General features: G+C 38.3%; 1 protein-coding gene across 1 annotated transcript; it reads right to left on the reverse strand.

The window, feature by feature from the left end:
• Window positions 1–1,602: 1,602 nt before the first annotated feature.
• frk (fyn-related Src family tyrosine kinase) lies at window positions 1,603–15,482 on the reverse strand. Its single transcript, XM_028040711.1, has 8 exons — window positions 14,884–15,482; window positions 8,091–8,212; window positions 6,326–6,489; window positions 6,079–6,247; window positions 5,656–5,814; window positions 4,057–4,238; window positions 3,716–3,881; window positions 1,603–3,608 (listed from the first exon to the last, which is right to left on the reverse strand). Exons 1-8 carry the CDS (start codon window positions 15,276–15,278, stop codon window positions 3,400–3,402), a joined length of 1,566 nt encoding a protein of 521 aa, XP_027896512.1. The 5' UTR covers window positions 15,279–15,482; the 3' UTR covers window positions 1,603–3,399.
• Window positions 15,483–18,390: the final 2,908 nt, after the last annotated feature.

Genomic DNA, 18,390 nt, shown 5'->3' on the forward strand with positions numbered 1-18,390 from the left:
CTCAGACGTTCAGTCATCCAGGAGGAACTCAGAGCCACTGATCTTTGTGGCGTTTCTGCTTTATGCATATATCTGAGACAAGCTATATCTGCGAACAAAGTAATGGATGCTAAAGCTGCTTCTCTTGGCCCACTGTGGAGTTCATTTTTGCTTCAAAAACCAATCTGATGAGACACTGGAAAAGGTAAATGCTGTGTTCAACATTTTGCTAAGCAGAGTTAGCCTTTTGGTGAAGCTATTCCAGGCTAAAATAGCATCTCAAAGCTAAACATGTTGCAGATGTCCCCAATGCTAACGTCAGAGTCCACTGTCTACTTTTCTAAAGAAGTTCTATAAATGATCAGGGCTGAAAGATGAAAACTGATTGGCTGGAATGACATTTTGCACCAATACATTTCTTTGTTGTTGAGTTCATATGTCTATTTATTCAATCATTTTATAATTAGCAGCAATATTTAAAAATGTTGCTTAATTTGTCAAATACTTTAATTAAAACGTGATTAACTAATTACAGACCCTGCGGTAACCACCACTAGTTATAATGCAGGCTCAGCTCTGGCAGGTCTACGGTTTTTAGTACAACAAAACAAGAAAACTTAAAATTGGTTTATACATTTACTGCCTGCATGCAGTGTTATTCTGTGCACCTCACATTCAGCAGAATTGATTTCAGTTAGAAGCTTTAAGGGCTGTTATTATCAGTAACTTATTTTCTAAACTCTCTCTGGGATCTTGGGTCAGTTCTGACCATGACCATGGCTAAACCTGCAAACTTCCCATTCTGGATAAAGTGTTTTCTCTCATCAATGCTCCGTCTCAGCTTGCTTTCTCCCAAATAGAGTGCGATTTTAATATGTTGACACTGACGTTGCTTTGTGGGAATGTGAACAGTCCTAAATAAAACACTCTGGTCCTTGATGCTGTTTCAGATTTAAAGATGTGCAGAGGGTTGATCCTGATCTCTCCTCCCTGTTAAATATAGTTTTGAGATTATCACATTTTAAAGATTGGAGGTTTTGTTGCTTTAGCAATAATGCCTTTTATTGTTAAGTGTGAAAGGCGGAGTGTTATAGCACCACCGTGTGGTCACATGGGGAAATTACATCAATACAGGTTGACCATTATCTCCAGTTGATCCTTTAATTCTGCATTTAGAAATATTATGTTGAAAATGGAATAAATAACTACCTTATGACGACTCATTAGTCCAACCATGTAAATCAAATATTTACATACACTGCATTCAAAATGTTCCATGGATATGAAGTCAGACGCTAAATACTAAAATAAGAAATCAGATATTACAACTTTGTTCCAGATCAAAAGTTTACATACACTAATGATTAAGCAATGTGGAAAGCCCAGATGATGAGGTCATGGCTTCTGATAATTTGACTCATAATATATGAATAGACAGGAGGAACCACTGTGGATGAAGGCAACACCTCAAACACCCAGCATTATGGGCAGATCAAACATGAGTCAATTTACACCAAATAAAAATAGGTCAGGTTCATCCTTCAGTTCACCTTAAAAATGTAGTCATAAGTCATATTTGTTGTGTATGATACACTAGGTCAAATAAAATAACGTTCAAGCAGATAACTGGAAGAAGCACATGGCAACGTTTTATTTTTGAACAGGGAAAACCTCTTCTTCTTCACAGGTTCAGCTCACCTCTCTTGTGCACAGCAAGAGCGCCGCCAACGGTGAATTGTTATATTTCTTTTATCTTCAGATTTTACAACCAAACAGCCTCCAACACATATTAGCATAATCAGACCAAAAGTGTCTAACAATCTTAATCCAAAGGTTCAATTATTTCTTTGTCTGGAACACCACAATATTCAATCATCGTCAAAGATTTCTAATAGTCAGTGTTGCAACCAATCTGAGGAAGCCTCTAACTGAAAATCATTGTACTACAGCCTTGTGACCGTCATGGTAACAGCTCAGTTTCCCAGCAGCAGAAATAATATTCCACAGAAACATGTCCTGGATGACATCATCAGTTCTTAACAGTTCTGATCATCTTTAAATCTGTCTGGTAAGAAAGATGTTGGAGCCAGAGATGTGATCCATCCATCCGTTATGATGGACGGATGAGACGGTTTGAACTTCTGCCTCTCAGCAGCTTCCTGTTCAACTCCTGAGATTTGGGATAATAGTTCAGGTATTATTTGAGCTTTTAAGAACCTAATCAGGTGTTTTCGTTTATAAAAACAATGTCTTGTTGCCATGGTTACCCAAGATAACTGTCTCAGAAGCAAAATAAGTAAAAGTAAAAATTCTTCAGCTGGTCACTCCAGAATATTCAGTGGTTCTGAATCCACTGACATATTAACCATGTAATAGAACAGATTAGAGTCTGTGAGAAAATGAGTTAAAAAATTGTAATTAAAAAAACATATTCATTTTTTTAGTTCCCTTCGTGCCCCAGTCATTTTCTCTCCAGCTTTCTGGAAATTGATTCTGATATTTGGCCAAATTATTGGTCCAATTCTATGAGACATTTGAATGCAGCGACTGATAAATGCCATTGTTCAACGATCACTTCAGATAAATCGACACCAACAAGCCAACCACGTCATCATAAATAACATTTGTTTTAATTACGTTGGGCATAAGGATAAGTTAAAATCAGCTAAATTCTATAAACACTTTAGTGGTTAGAATATACAACCAACAGGAATTTCTTTAGAACAGTTAGAATAGTGTTAAAAGTGTCAGGCAGTGATGTTAAACAGGATCTACTTGTTCAGAGAAGAAACCAGGAATCCCGTCCTCCAACAGGTCTGAGAGCAGCCAGAGACTCGACACGACGAAGAGTCCAGTCTGAAACTCCTGAGTGTTTGACGAGTCATTATGATGCAGGGAGACAGTGTGAAAGCAGACAACTGGGAGCTTTAACAAAGCTGCCAGGGATGGAAATAATCTACAATTCTCAGATTCTCAGGAAAGCAACATGTTGACGTCTAGCTGACACAAACATTAAATATAAAATATCGTTTCGGTTGAAGTTAAAGCATATGTTAAAAGATCATGAAACAAAGACTTAAAACAAAGAGCTTTCAGGTGCTTATCCCAAGTGACCTCCTGCTTCAGTTCAGCAGGAGGACAGAATGAGAGGAATGGATGAAACCAGCAGGACCGGATGAGCGAGATGGATGGATAGTCGTTCTAAACGGCGCCTCTCCCAGTCAGGTGTGAATCAGGTTCAACAGATACACTGGCCACCCGAAAGTGCAGCGTCTCTGCTTGGTAATTAAATCCTTCAACTGAGCAGATTAGGAGGGATTTGACAGAATCGTTGCTGAATCGAGTGATTATGAATTAGTCTTTCTAGTCGTGCTTTTTTTAATCCTTCATTAAAAGTCAAACAAGTTTTGTTTTTTTGCTCTAATAGCGGTAGCTCTCATCGTAAGAGTTCATATCCATGTCAAAGTAATCCTCCAGCTGCCACTGCAGAGTCTCAAACGTGGGCCGGTCGAGTTCCTTCTCGTTCCAACAGTCCATCATGAGGAGATGCATTGGCTTCGGGCACCTGGGGGGGCAGGCCAGCCTGTTGCCTCTAGAAAGCCACTGGACCGCCTGAATGTTTGTCATGGCTGCAGAAAAATAATAAAAACCAACATGGAACATAAGTGCTGGTCTAACAGGACACTACTGCTGGTGGAATGGTTTGAAGTCTTTATAAAAGATGTCTGGATCTTACTTGGGTAAGGCATCTGGCCGAATGTCATGATCTCATACAGCAAGATCCCAAAGGACCAAACGTCTGATTTGATGGAGAACTTGTTGTTATGGATGGCCTCTGGAGCGGTCCACTTCACAGGAAACTTGCCCCCGTCCCTGGCCTCATACACACTCTCACTTTCTTTCTACAACCGAACACAAAAAAATAAAACAAACAATTAAAAAGCCCTTGAGATTTGTTCCTTTGCCAGAAGTATTGAACTTGTTTTTGTTTTTTTTCCCCACCACCAAAATTGGGGAGAAATTACAAATACACAAAAACTAAGACCTGTTTCCAGGAGAATCTGACTTTAAACCTACCATAAAAACCCTGGCCAGGCCGAAGTCTGCCACTTTGCAGATGTTATTCTCTCCCACCAGGACGTTCCTGGCAGCAAGGTCTCTGTGGATGTAGTTCTGCTGCTCCAGGTAAGCCATGCCAGACGCAATCTGGGCTGCCATTTCAATTTGGTCCTGGATACGCAGATTGTTCCCCTTATCCTCTGTTGTCAAGGTAGAAATAAGTCAACAAAATCAGTAACAATAGGCCATTTTATGGATCAGCCTACTCAGTTGGTTTACTCATTTATATTTATATATATATAAAAAACTATGAACATGAACTTCAATGCACTAAGTAGGCATTTCAACGTGTCTGATGAATATTTTCTCAGAGCCAAATGGACCCGACATTCCAGGGAGGCTCAGTGCCACCTGATGAAACTGTTAAGGTTTGTCTTCATTTCAGAGAAAACTTGGAAAGAGTTGACTCAGGCTTTCAACCTGCTCTTCCATCTCAGGAATCTCCCACATGTCTCAACAGTAACATTGTTTCAAAGCAGGTTGGAAGATTAAAGTTAAAGGAACTTTTATCATCTTACAGCTTCAGTGCTGCTTGTTGTGAAACAATTAATAATATTTCACTGATAAGCTGCATATAAATAATGTCTTGAGCAGTTTGTATTTTAGATTTTTATCTATCTGATCAAAAGTAAAAATGCAAAATCGACATTTGAAGCCCTTAAGTTCATCTAGTTGTGTAACTTGCATGTCTAGGAGTGCAGAAAAGTTGAATTTGGTCTCTCAGTGCTGAGTAGATAACTTTGTATTTGGTTTTGGTTATATTTTGGACCAGGTGGTGTGGAACATGGAGGGATGGTTTGCATTTAAAGAGACGGCAACACAACCAGTTGCTCTCAGTGATCCCTGTGGAGCTGGAAGTGTTGCAGTTCCACTTTGCATAGATACACTTAAATGATTTAAATGTGAAAAGGATTTAAAAGAATGATTTATCCATTTTAAGGGAGCAGCTTTCAACACTGTGCATTAAAAAACCAGTCTGAATGTTAATCTCATTTATTAAACATATAGAGCAGCTGTCTGCGTGATTTTATAACACTTGTTGGTCGTGTCATTTCCTGCATTTCCATTGACCATGTATTTGAGCACTTTGACATCAAAAATTAATTTGCCTAATAAAATCATTTAAATAAAAAAACTAGTTTTCTGAGAAAATGTTTTGGTGATATGGGTTTTCATCTGACGAGTCCCATGATCAACAACTCTATGTTACTACTGCCAAAAACAACAAAGAAGACAACAGGAAGTTGATGAAGGATAATGGTGTGTCATGGTTTTTTAATAATGTTTTTAAAAATCACACATGAACAAACATTCACATGTGATTTTAATTGTGTTTGATATTTAATGAAATTAACTGCAATTGAGAAATTATGTTTTTTTCAACATTAGCGGAATATAAATGTTTTGTGCACATTTGTAATGGAGAAGCAGCTATGAACAGCTCACTGTTAGGTAATTGGCAGCTGAGAAAAGCACTCCCAGCATTTTATAACAACCTGAAGCCCTGTAGATGCCGACTCCTTCTCATAATTGAAGTGGAAACTGTGGCTGACTTACTTCGAAGGTACTCCAGCAGGCTGCCGTGCTTCATCAGCTCGGTGATGATGTAGATGGGCTCCTCCATGGTACACACAGCATAGAGCTGGATCAGCTTGGGGTGCCGGAGTCTCTTCATGAGCTGAGCCTCTGCCAGGAAATCTTCAGGGTCCATCGTACCTGAGAGACACAAGTTCTGGGTTTTTGGGTCTTTTCGTTTGGTCATGTGACAGTGATGCAGCGCAGGACTTGGAAGCATTTAACAGAAGTTGAGAAGCAGTGTCAGCAGTAAGGTCTCAGTGTTGTATATAACACATCTAATATCAGTAAATATTGGTTATTGGCCACAACATCAATAATAAATGTGGATATTGAAATTGGCCAAAATGTTCCTTATGCATGTGTCCCTACTTTGTACAATTACAGAATAGTGAAAAAAATCACCAGGTTTGAGGGTCTTAACAGCGACTTCCGTGGTTTCATTCCACATCCCCTTATAGACTTCTCCAAACTGTCCGGCGCCCAGCTTGTCCATCAGTTTGATAGAGTTGCGAGGAATCTCCCACTGATCCACCGTGTTGTAGGAGAGACCGTAGGTCTGTGGAGCCTCCATCTGCACCAACAGGACAGTTAGTAATGACAAACTAAACATCAGGGATGAGTGTCTACGCTCCTCCATGCTGTAGTTTACCTTCCTGCATGGCTCGCCCAGAAGCACACACAGCCCATCACTCTGTCTGGAGTAATACTCCACCAATTCCTTCAGCGTTGGGAAGGATTTGGTCTTTGACACGTAGTAGTGGCCATTATCCAGTTTCTGGAGCTTGTAATGTTTCACTCTCCCTTGGTGCAAAACTAAAAAAAAGAATATGAAATCACTTTAATCACCTCCAAAAGAGAAACTAAGCTATACTAAACGTAATCAGTCCCCTACCAGCCACACTGCATGTTTGAACCTAAAGCACACCACAGCATATATGTGACGGAGCAATAATAAAAGACAGGTAACTTAAATCAAAAACAGTCTCAATGTTGTAAAACAAATGCAAAAATTGTGAATCAAATTTGGAAGCAAAGCACATTTACGGTCCAGTTAAAGTAAACCATCTTAGAACTGATTTGGAGCTCAAATATTTTCCCTTGAATGTTGTTCCATCATGGTTGCTATGGTAAAAAAAAAAAAAAAAAAGCAAAGAATACATAGCCACTCAAAATTTAAATGTTACAGTGAAACCCAGAAATGAAACACTAATTAATTACACAGAGATAAATGTTTGAAAGCTCCATTAATTATGATTTTTTTCACCTACAGAGAATCATGACATTTAAAATCAGAATATATGTAAAAATATATATATATATTCCTCACCTACTTAAAGGATGTTATTTTTAAAAAGTACTTTTAATCTGACGAGACTCATTGGGGTTCTGTAAAGGCGGTTCTATAAAGTATTGACCCAGGGATACTGAATAATAAAAATGCACACCTTCCATCATTTTCCTTCTACTTCACAGTCATGTGATACTTTACATTGGTCTAACATGTAATATCCAAATAAAACAAAGTTCAAGTGGTAGAAATACCAGTAAAATACCATATCAGTGTTTTCACAAATCAAATAAAAGTTTCGCAAATCAAAAACTAGGTTTTAAATATTTGTTTAATGTAGAATAAATTAGTCAACATTGAAGTTTTTAAAGTAGAGCACACTAAAGATGCTCAAAGTGGAATCACCTTTTTGTTATTTGCTGAATGGAAACTGCAATTGGAAGCCAACTTCAGTGAAATATCACAGCTCCTACAAATTTGCCAGCGCTGGCCACTCAGTTACTGGTGTTGGCCGATCATTAATCAGATCAGTAATCGGCTTTGGAATGGATGTAACCCTCTGCAATAAGGAAGTAGCCACCACTGGGTTAGCTGTAGTCTTAATTTTGGCACCAATACTGGACCACAATATCCTGTCAGAATGTCGCTTGATTCACACTGCTGACAGTAGCTCATACAGTGAGCAACACTGATGGTGATTGTGGAGACCAATGGGTTGCTGGTTCAACGCTCAGACGTCTCTGTCGTTGTGTCCAGAGGGCCTGGTGGCAGCGGTCACTTCTGTCAGCTGACTTGTTATCCAGTAGGTTTCCACCATCAGCATGTGAATGTAGTGCAGGATATTTACCATTTAAAATGGACATTTACCACTTAATGTGGCCTTATATAGTTCTAAAATAAATTAATAACATAAAATAAATAAATTGTCTGAATCAGCATTAGAGAGAAGTCAGTCAACATAGCATTCTGGTTATTCTTCTGTATGAAGTACAAAAGATACCAGGTTACATGGAAAACCCAAATGCTGGACTCTTCTTCTATGGTTCTGTGCATGTGTGACAACAATCAATAAATAAATAAATAAAATAAACAAATGGTTAGAAAAAAGGAAATGTTATTTGCTTACCTGAGAGGGAGTACTCTCCTTTTAGACTTTCAGAGTTTCTAACGAGGAATGCTCCTTCCAGGTTCCCTTCAGCCTGCAGCAACTTCTCTGCATCCAGTCGCTTGGTGTCTGGGAAATACCATCTGGAAGCATCACAATTAGAAGCATGGTTATTTTTAGGAAACCCTTTTTCCAATTTTAACTTAATTTTAAATTCTTCTATTTATCTTTATTAAATGTGTTATTTCATCATCTTAAAAGTGGGATTTGTGTAATTCCATAGTTATAAATCTGAGCCAACAAAGCACATCTTCCTGAAGGCTCCATTCTCAGGCCACTTTTATTCAACATGATCCAACTGGCTCAGATTATGGAGTACTACAAAATATCACAAAATAAAGTGTACACACATTTATTTCCTTTAAGTATGCTGCATTGTCAGTGTCAGTGAAAACTTTTGAGCCGAGTGGAGATGCGTGTCTGACAGGAAGGACAAGGTGCTCATGTGATGAAGATTTGTATCCAATATCGAGCATCATTGTGACCTCTGACATTTCCATATTTTACATTGTACTTTAAACATGGTAGATAAGAGTTTTATAGATGCAATAAATTACAGCAGCTGCTGCTGTCATGGTTACAGCTCCTGAGGTGACAGCAGTAATCCTGACGATGAAGCAGATTGTGAGAGCTTTGATTGACGGGACTTTGAGACCAGCTGCAGGAAGTTCTAGTATATTTCTGATTTCTGCTTCTCTTAAGGCTCAACAGTAACGTCATGTAATTTGAACTGTAATCCGATACAAGTATTTATTTCAAATAAGTGATTTGAAGTCACATGTCTTTATTGCAACAGCGACCTGTTGAAATATTTTGAAAAACAAACATGATTAATGATTTCTGAAAACATTTTCTACCGTGAGACTCAGACAGTTTGTTCAGAAAGTCTGTTCTGTGATAAACCATCTCAGAACGGGTCACCACTACCCTGATAAGGTGTTATGCAAAAGATATTTTTTTAATAAATGATAGCTTAAGAACGAAGATAAACAGCTTCAATAAGAATCATTTATGCCTGATTTATGTTGCTGTTGAAGTGAGTCATTCTCTGCTGCTTCCTGGTTCTGTTTGCAGCGTAACGTTGTGATGATCGTCTAATGGACTCTCACTGGTCCTGGTTCTACATACAGTCCAGAGCTGTAGGTATAAACTATAGAGCCTCGGATCTTTAGAGACCAGCTAACCCAGTAAGCAGACAACATTTAACTGTTCAGTCCTTAAACAGTTAGCCAGTCAGGACTGCAAACATGACTCCTTACTGCAGCTCATCCGTAAAGTTCAGACACATTTCAATCTTGTGTTTTAATTAATCTATATTTTTATGCAATGGTTTACATTTTTAAATGAGATTTTTGTTGTCCTAAGCTCCGGCCATAAACAGGGCTCTGTAAATAAACTTCCCCTTTCTGAAGCAGGATGAAGAGACAACATTCTTACTTTGTCACCAACCAGTAGATCTGGATTCCTGAGTCAAACATCCTGCATGAAATGTACAGACCAAGTTGGAAAAAAATGTCCAACAGAGGCAACAACATTCAGCTTCCTCCCATCTGATGAATAAGACCTCTTTGAGCTACAGGAAGAATTACAGCATTTTTAAAATCAGTTATGACATACTTCTTGAAACAATCTCAAGACTCCTATCTTTCTGGCTTTGACCAGCTGCCTGTGAACTGAGTCAGCAGCAGAGAAATAATCCAGCAGAAGCTATTAAAAAAAAAATAAAGGTTTGCACCGATGAATCACGCAAACAGGATAAATGTGTATTTTAAGTTTTGGTGTATCTGTTGCAGCTTTCAGAGACAAATCAAAGGCTGCTGAGCCTCCTGACATTAACCCTACATAAACTCGATTCCTTTGATCCTTCTTCTACAAACCAAGAAGCAGCTAAGTTCACTTCAGGCATAAAAATACATCTGTCCTGTGTGTCTGTCTACAGCCTGGATACCACCTGACAGCAGAGTGAGTCCATGAGGATTAAGTATTGAAAATAGACAGAGGGATCTTTTTTCCCCTCAAGCAAGCCTGAGGCAACAGTAGAGAGAAATAACGCTCCTGATAGGAAGAAACGTCTGGAAGAACCAGGAAGGAGACATCTCCTCTGACAGCTGGGCGGTTGGAATTAAGGTCGTTTAGATAAAACAAGCTTTTTCAGTGAAGTGCTCTTTAAAATTGCTTTTTCACTTTATAAACATTAACTATGTTGGCAAATATTAACCACGTCTAAGATTTCTGTTTCTCCAGAACAGCCACAGATTACACACCATGTTCTGTTCATCAGTGGAAAACTAAATCTGAAAACCGGTCCATATCAGTGAACATGCAGAACACAAACAAAAAAACTATCACACTAATCAATGGGACTAATTTACAGGTGATTGTAGTAGCAGAATAGAACAAGAACATGCATTAGGTTCTGATGAAACATCTGGAACTTGTCCTCTAGTGATAATCTGATGATATTTGCTTCAGTAACAGTGAGAACTTTGCTGCAAACATGTTGGTGAAAAAATTTACATCAATCCTTCATATAGAGACGAGTTTCAAAGAATTTGAAATCATTGAAAAAAAGTTAAACAACTTGATTATTTTACATTCAAAAAGTGAAACTCCTTAAGATTCATGACACAATGTGACATGAACTATGTTGTGAGATCATAAAGTTGTTAGTTATGGTGATTATGGTTTACAGCTGACAAAAATATATATATATATATTTTTTCTCCTAATTCAGTAAAATATTTTAATACATAAATCCTGAGTAATGGTCATGTTAGAGACTGTGGAGCCCTCCAGGAGAAGCAGCTACAGAAGACTGCTAAAGAAGCTGGTGTTTCATTAATTTTGGACTGAAACATTTTGATGGAAGATTGAGTGGAAGGAAAAATGGTGAAAGAAAAACATGTAAAATCTAGAAAGATAACTGCTGCCTTCAGAGGAATGTAAAAACAAAGTCCATTCAGGAGTTCAGAGCAGATCCACACACCAGACTGACCTGAGGGTTGAGCTCCTCTGTGTTTGGACAGTTATTCCCTCTGGCTCTGGATGCTGTGCAGCTGAAAGGGTTGTGGCTTTTACTTTTGGACAGTAGTGATGCTGTCCAAAAGTAATGGACATTTTTTTAATTAGCAAAAAATGCTAATCAGCGTTTTTGAGATCCTGATTAGCATCTCAAAAAATATTTGCATCGACAACTGTTCACACTGCTAAGATGAGCAACATCCATTGTAATGAATAAAGGTGTCACTATGATGTTTTGGTTGGCAAAGTAATCTCAGCTTATTTAGATGATGGCTGATGTCCAACTTCAAATAAAAACTTGCAACATGAACTATGCTACTGTACATACAGTATAGTGGTGTGATGATGCATTCACTGGACCCCATTGAACACCCAGGCTGCAGCAGCCGGCCTGCTGCTCCTACAGCTGCATGTCCAAAACTTTAACCTGATAAATTAGCACAAGCCTCCCAGGAACAAAATGAACTGATCAGAGTATCGGTGCGGTTGGAGATTTCATCACCACAGTAGGTAAGGCATAACTTTCTGCCTGACTGAAGAGCAGAAAGGCTGACTAGTCCTTAGCATTCCATGAGTCAGTGCTAAACAGCACAATGGTTGCATACCTCATTGTCTTTTAGTCATGGAACACTTTTTTCCAGCCTGTAAATCAGGTTTGGTGCTGAGCAAAGCTATGGCCTGGATTGAATAAATAAACTGATTTTATTCTTGTGAAGACGTCAGGATAAACCAGCTGACAGTTGGGCAACAAACAAGCTGGACCGACCTGCTGGTCAGTGTAACCCTCGTCTTTGTTGGACTTCCAGTCATCTTTCTGACTGCAGCTTTCTCACTCTGCAGTCAGATTCTTATCACACAGCTTCACACAAATAGCCTTTGAACTGAAACCTGAATTAAACATCATCTACAGTAAATTACAGTTGTTCTCAAGCCAAGCTGTGAACTGTTGGTAACTGAAGAGTGCAATGTCCAGGAACTATCAGGAAAGTGGTTTTAAGGCGCTGTTGTTCTTGCGTGTTTGACTCTTGGTATGAACAGATAACCGGGAAATCAAAACTTCCTGGTTTGGGATAATGATCAACTCTGTTCAAGGCAAACCGGAGTCAAACATCTGAACCACAGAAAGAAAAGAGACATGTGGCCCACAATCACATTTTATAGGCTTATACTGGTGTTGCATGACAGAAATAAAATTTACAGTCATTTTCCACAATATATGGCATAAATGAAAATCACTGATTTCTACTTAATATATTGAGAGAATTAATATTTTAGAACTATTACCACTTCCTACTTCCTGTATCCTGTCCTTAATTAACAGTTACACAAAGCTTTTAACACTGTTTGAATGTCACCATAATTCCTGAGTCATTTTAATACTGAAAATTACTTCATGATTTATTGTTAACAGTGAAGTTAGACTATACCTTAAAAACAACAACAACCTAAAACTAAACCTTTTTCTATATATTTTATTAGTTAGAATGAAGGCTATACAGTAGCTCATGGGCAGTTCTAGAGTAGAGCTGGTTCTGATCTGTAGAACAGGACCAGTTCTACACATCAGAACTGTAGACCTGCTCCTGTTCTGAAGAGAAAACACCAACATCTCTTTCTTATGGTAATGTGTGCTGACAGAAACTGTAGCTGGTTCCTTAGAAAACTTTCATTTTTTACTTTCACATATTTACTTCAACAGTGAATTAATAATTAAGGTGTTTCTCTTTTAGATTCAGTTCAGCTGAGGCAGGATCACAGTTTTCTTCTACCTGTTAGCTCTGGGCTCTGGAGCCACACGCATCTCTCTGACTCTGAGGCTCATCTAATGTATTAAATGATGCAGTATTGCCCTGTGTTTACACTTTTTTCCCCCCCTTCTTGCTATTGCGCTGAAGCTTTTGCATTTGTTGACCCTTCTGGGCCACCGTAAGTCTAAAAACAACTTAATGGAGGAGAGTTTAATATTTAGCATGGCCTTATGAATCAAAAGGTGATGTGCTGGTCACAGCTAAACCAGCATTCGACCAGCTAATGAACCATTAGAGCCAGCTCTGATCTGGGAACCTACTGATTGTTTTTTATGTGCATAAAGTAAAAAGTCTCATCTTATTAAGATTATGCTTTTAATTTTAACACCAAGCCCATAATAACACTACATTTTCAATCATAACTTTCCAATTATTTATGTGGGTCGGGACTTTAACGAGTTAATTTTGAATACATAATTGCGTAGATTCTAAATGTATTAGAAATTTTAACGCAATTAATTCCCTTTTTTGTTTCTGGCCCTGTTTGGCTCTTGGTATGAACAGATAACCAGGAAATCAAAACTTCCCGGTTTGATCCACAAACAACAGCATGATTAAAGGAACCAACTGGAGGTTCCTGAAACACCTGAGAGCTGGATGGATAGAACAGCACTTTTCACCAATATTACAGTTGTTTTAAATAGCATTTAAATAAATGTTTTTGTTGTTGCGCACATGTCTATTCATCAAATGATTCATCTGCAAAAAGCATTTTTGAATTGAGAACGTTGCTTAATTTGTCAATATATGCTTTGTGATTAAAGGCTGATGGTGATTCATTACAAACTGCAATAATTTTCTTTTATTATTATTTAAAATGTCTCTGGCACATGATCAAAACTGAAACCAAACAACTAAATGGTTTACACTTTGCTCATATGTTTTCTCAGTTTTTCATTTAGCACACATCACCAACTGTTAAATTTAACCCAATCACATCCTGTAATTCATCTACAGTTTATGGGTGTCACTATCGGTCTTTGAAATATTCACTGATAATATACATTTTAAAATTTTCACATGTACTGAAGTCTATTCAATCAGAATGGGAGCGACTGGAAGTGGGCCCCTAAATAAAGTTTTGCTCAGGGCCTGGTACAACTTTCAGCAGGCCGTGGAAAACACAAAGTCCTTTGATATTCCAGGAAGTATAATCTCCTTCCACGTATCTAAGAATCTGGGCTGAAATACAGATTGTTCCATATCCTGGTAGTTGCTGCAACTCCACAATAAAATAAAAACATTTATTGGAGATGAAGGAAGATGGTTAGAATCTCAGTTCAATAAACCCATATAGTGACTTTCCTGTTTCTCTGCTGTATATATAAACTAATATAATGACATAATTTACATTAGCTTTGAAGTTCCAGGTTTTAGGGGTGAGGGACAACAAGCTAGGCTTCTCCTCACTCTTTTTTTAACATGCCAGCTGGTTTCTTTGGTTATAGAATATAATATTTATTCCCAAGGTCATAGGGACAAGCTACTCATTCAGGTGTTAAATATTAATTAGCAGGAGATATCACATTTATAACAGATAGGTGGCTGGCCTTGCGGATCAGTCTGTCCAGTCTATATTTCTATGGTTACTGTGCTTCCTTCGGTTTTATTTGATATTGTGATGCGTATTATTTTTGTAATAAGTGGGAAGCTAGGTGTCATTTATATTTTCGAAATAGATAATTAAAAATAAAAACGTAACAAAACATATTTTGATAAAGTATAAAATACAGATTAAAATGTGACCATGTGTGTTTTCAGGTCCGCTTCCTGACAGCGCCCTCTGGTGTTACAATAGATTATCGTCACATAATTTGGTAGAACACCTGATCTCAGGAGGTTCGTTAAATCTCACCACCAGTTCAGAAACTCAGAAGTAACCAGTGAGGAGCCAAGACTCCTTACTGTATAGAGAGGACACTCACGGTTCAGCATCAATGCTCTCCACAGGGGCCACGTAGTTGGCCGGGATGTATCCCCGTTTGTCGATTGAGATCCCGGTCACGGCTCTGGCGATCCACCACTCCCCGGCGCTGGTGTCCAGGACCTCCAGGAGGTCCCCGGTGTTAAAGGTCAGGTCGTTCTCGGTACGAGCGGCGTAATCAAACAGGGCGATGTAGCGCTCCGACTTTGGAGGTGAAGGTAAAGGTCTGTTTTCAGGGGGATCTTCGGGACCCCTGGTCATTGGGTTCCTCAAAACTGTGATCGTTTTGTTCTGGTCAGGTTTCTCCTCCTGCTCCTTCTTGCAGGAGTTACAGCAGCAACAGCAGCACGAAACAACTCTGTCCCAGAGCGAAGAGGTCATCTCCTGGGTCCCCATGATGCTTTCTGCTCTTCAGTCACAGCCTCTCACTTTGTTAAAGCTCTGCTGCTGCCCTCATTATGCCATAAAACACAGCGATATTAATAACGCCACTGCGAGACAGCGGCGATCTTTGGCTGCAGCGGAACAAACAGGTCTGAGTGGAGCGACTGCAGCTGAAGCTGTGAAGCTTCCTGGTTGTTGAGCTGCTCCTAGGTTCAGGTGGAGGAAATCACCTCCACCTGCTGAGGAATGAGGAGTGGCCCCTGTCACGCTGACGTCACGGCCCCAGCATGTCACTGAGGAAAACACAGGAGGTTCAACAACCTGCTAAACCTGTCAGCCCGCTAAAAATAAAACTGGCAACCATCCATTTATTTGAAGCAGTTTTGTCTGTGGCCTTATTAAACATTGACGTCATGTCTGATTATTAAAACTATTCCAGGTTTCATTTGATTCTTAATAAACTGGATCATATTCAAGTATTCTGAACTTCCTAGATTCACTAGTTTTCCACAAGGCTGATTCCGATGTGTTGAATAAAGTCAATTGTATTTCTACTTTCTTCTTGTTGTCTTGCTTTGTACTACAAGATATTTCCACCACTGTGCTGCTTCTCATGTCAGCCTAGCAGCAGGAAGTTCCAGGTACGTCACTAAAGGAACTCCTGGTGCTGTATGAAGGTCCAGTTGGTCACTGTCACTTTGGACTGGGCTCTTTCTGCATACAGTTTGCTTTTTCAGATTTCAAATATGCTTTGTCGCATCTATGATGTGCAAAAAAATTACATAAGTGTCCGTCCATTCATCCATCAGCTGCAGTAATGTTCTACATCAGACATTAAGAACCAGACATGAACACTAACTGATGATGCAACATTTACTGTGGGGTTTTTTCTTAGCACTTTCATGTGCTGTTTTTAAATAACTGCCAGGAAGCTATGAGGAAAAACCTATTTTGAAATCTCCTGGATCTAGAAAGAAAACCCCAAATTACACATTTGCTCATGATATTCAAATATAGCACAATATGAGGGCAATTCCTGAAATGGCAGCATTTTACTTTGAACATCACTTTATGGTGGACAGAGTTGGGGGAATTAATGTGAAACTCTGATCCAGTAGTATATTTAGCTTTATACAAACCAATCAGATATCTATTGTTCTTGACATAGATCAAGAACAATAATTCAGTTTTTAGTCACACCATTGAAACCAGTGACCCAGCACTGGGAACCTTCTGGGTCCCTGATGTCATGCCTTCGCCTGAGAACTGGTTTGATCTGTGGAATGCAGTTTGGTTTCTTGGTAATCGTTTTGTTCTTTAGAGGTTTGTTGGTCACAGATTGTATTCAGGTTTTCAACAGAGTCCCTGTGGACATGTTCTGTTTAAATCACAAAAGATGTCACAGCCGAGTCCCGTTCCAGGAAATCATTTCCCTCATCTGCCATCTTCCAGAGGAACTGAGACGAGGATCCAGTTTGGTTCTTTACATGTTTGTAAAGAAACCTTGACCCAAAAGGAGAAATGTTTTCTTTCTCCACCCAACTCCTGCCTACGGTCAGTGAGATATGCAACATGTTCGAAATAATAAGACAAGCAGCTAAGATGTACTTCTCTGAAACTGAAATCAGATTCAGTGACAAACACAAAACTTGGACTAGACTTTGATCATATTGCTGATAAGTGACAGACATAAACTGAACAATTCAGGATCTGTTTACAGCACAGTTAAAGTGAACAGAACTCTGGTCCATTTCTGTCAGGAATAGAATAGAATAGAATAGAATAGAATAGAATGGCTTTATTGAGCCCCCCAAATAAATTGCTTATTTGTTGACAAGCTTCTCCATCCAAGGTGCTAAATATTAGTAAATAAAGATCGAAAATTAATTTAAAAAAAAAATTAGATATACATTCACTCAGTAACATTTACTTAAGCAACGTTTTGGAAAGATTGGACTTTTAGTTGTAGTTTTACTACACTATACTTTTTTGATTTTACTTGTGTAATATTATCACTACTTTTACTTTACTAAATGAAGATCAAGTTTGCTTTAACCAAAACTGGACCGGTACAGACACACACCTGGAGCATTTGTTAAAGTGAGACAAACTGTTTGTACACAAGCTTTGTTTTTCTATTGTTGTTTTCTATGTGTTGAGCCCTTTGGGTCACAGTCAGGGGATTACTGTGAATGTTGTTATTGGACCTTCTTTAGCCTATTTCAACATATAAACACATTGCCTAATGTAAGTTTTAGTGTTACGAGTTTTATAGTAAAAGAATTTGATTTTAAAAATGTTTCGGTTGTCTGATTTTATTTTATAATTATGTTATGTGAATTATTTTCAATGTTGTCTAAAAAAAAAAAAAAGAAACAATCCCCATTATACTTTTGTTGATCTGCTGAGACAATTTTTAAATATAACATGACAAATTGATCTGTTACTCCATATTAGAGTAGCCTTTTTACCAAATGCGTTTTTACTCTTATTTGAGTAATTTCATTAGAGGTACTCTTTACTTGACTCTTTACTTTTCTTTTTTTACTCTACCCCACTTGAGTACAAAATACTTTTAAGTAGTACCATTCTTACTTGAGTACAATTTTTGGTAATTTATCCACCCGCGAAAATGACCTTGAACAAACCTGCCTATTAACACTATTTATTTACTCTAAAGATCTCGGGAAATCAAAGCAGAGGCTCAAGAAGGAGCGCTGGCACCACCGTGTGGCTAAAATGGGACATTAAATCAGTTCAGTTTCATAGCCACAGAAAAGTAGTTCATTTACTTGGGTAAAACGACTAAAACATAAGTTTCACAGTCTTCACACTAAAGCTTGTTATAACAATACTAACAAATATTTATGCAGATTATTTATTAAGCAAACCTGAATGTGTTTGCCATATTCACAAACTCTTTCACTGCAACAATTATAGCGTTCTTGTCTAAAACTTCTCAGCACTGAAGTGCTTAAATATTAAATAACTTGAACTTATAATCCTGTCATAAGTTTCTTAAAATTCTACATTTCTTCTTCTTTCGCTTAGAATATTTTCTCCACCTTGCTGTAACAATGATTTGACATGTTCTAGAGTAAAAAATCTAAAACCTTACTTTGCT

This window comes from Xiphophorus couchianus, chromosome 15, assembly GCF_001444195.1.
Source record: "Xiphophorus couchianus chromosome 15, X_couchianus-1.0, whole genome shotgun sequence".
Classification (NCBI taxonomy): Eukaryota; Metazoa; Chordata; class Actinopteri; order Cyprinodontiformes; family Poeciliidae; genus Xiphophorus; species Xiphophorus couchianus.

Excerpts from the sequence above, each read along its gene's own strand:
- frk (XM_028040711.1), bottom strand. The coding sequence starts at position 15,278 with ATGGGGACCCAGGAGATGACCTCTTCGCTCTGGGACAGAGTTGTTTCG. Across the intron at positions 5,815-6,078 it reads TGTTAAGACCCTCAAACCTG|GTACGATGGACCCTGAAGAT; the intron begins GTGATTTTTTTC and ends TGTGTCTCTCAG. Across the intron at positions 4,239-5,655 it reads CCTGCTGGAGTACCTTCGAA|AGGATAAGGGGAACAATCTG; the intron begins GTAAGTCAGCCA and ends CCTTGACAACAG.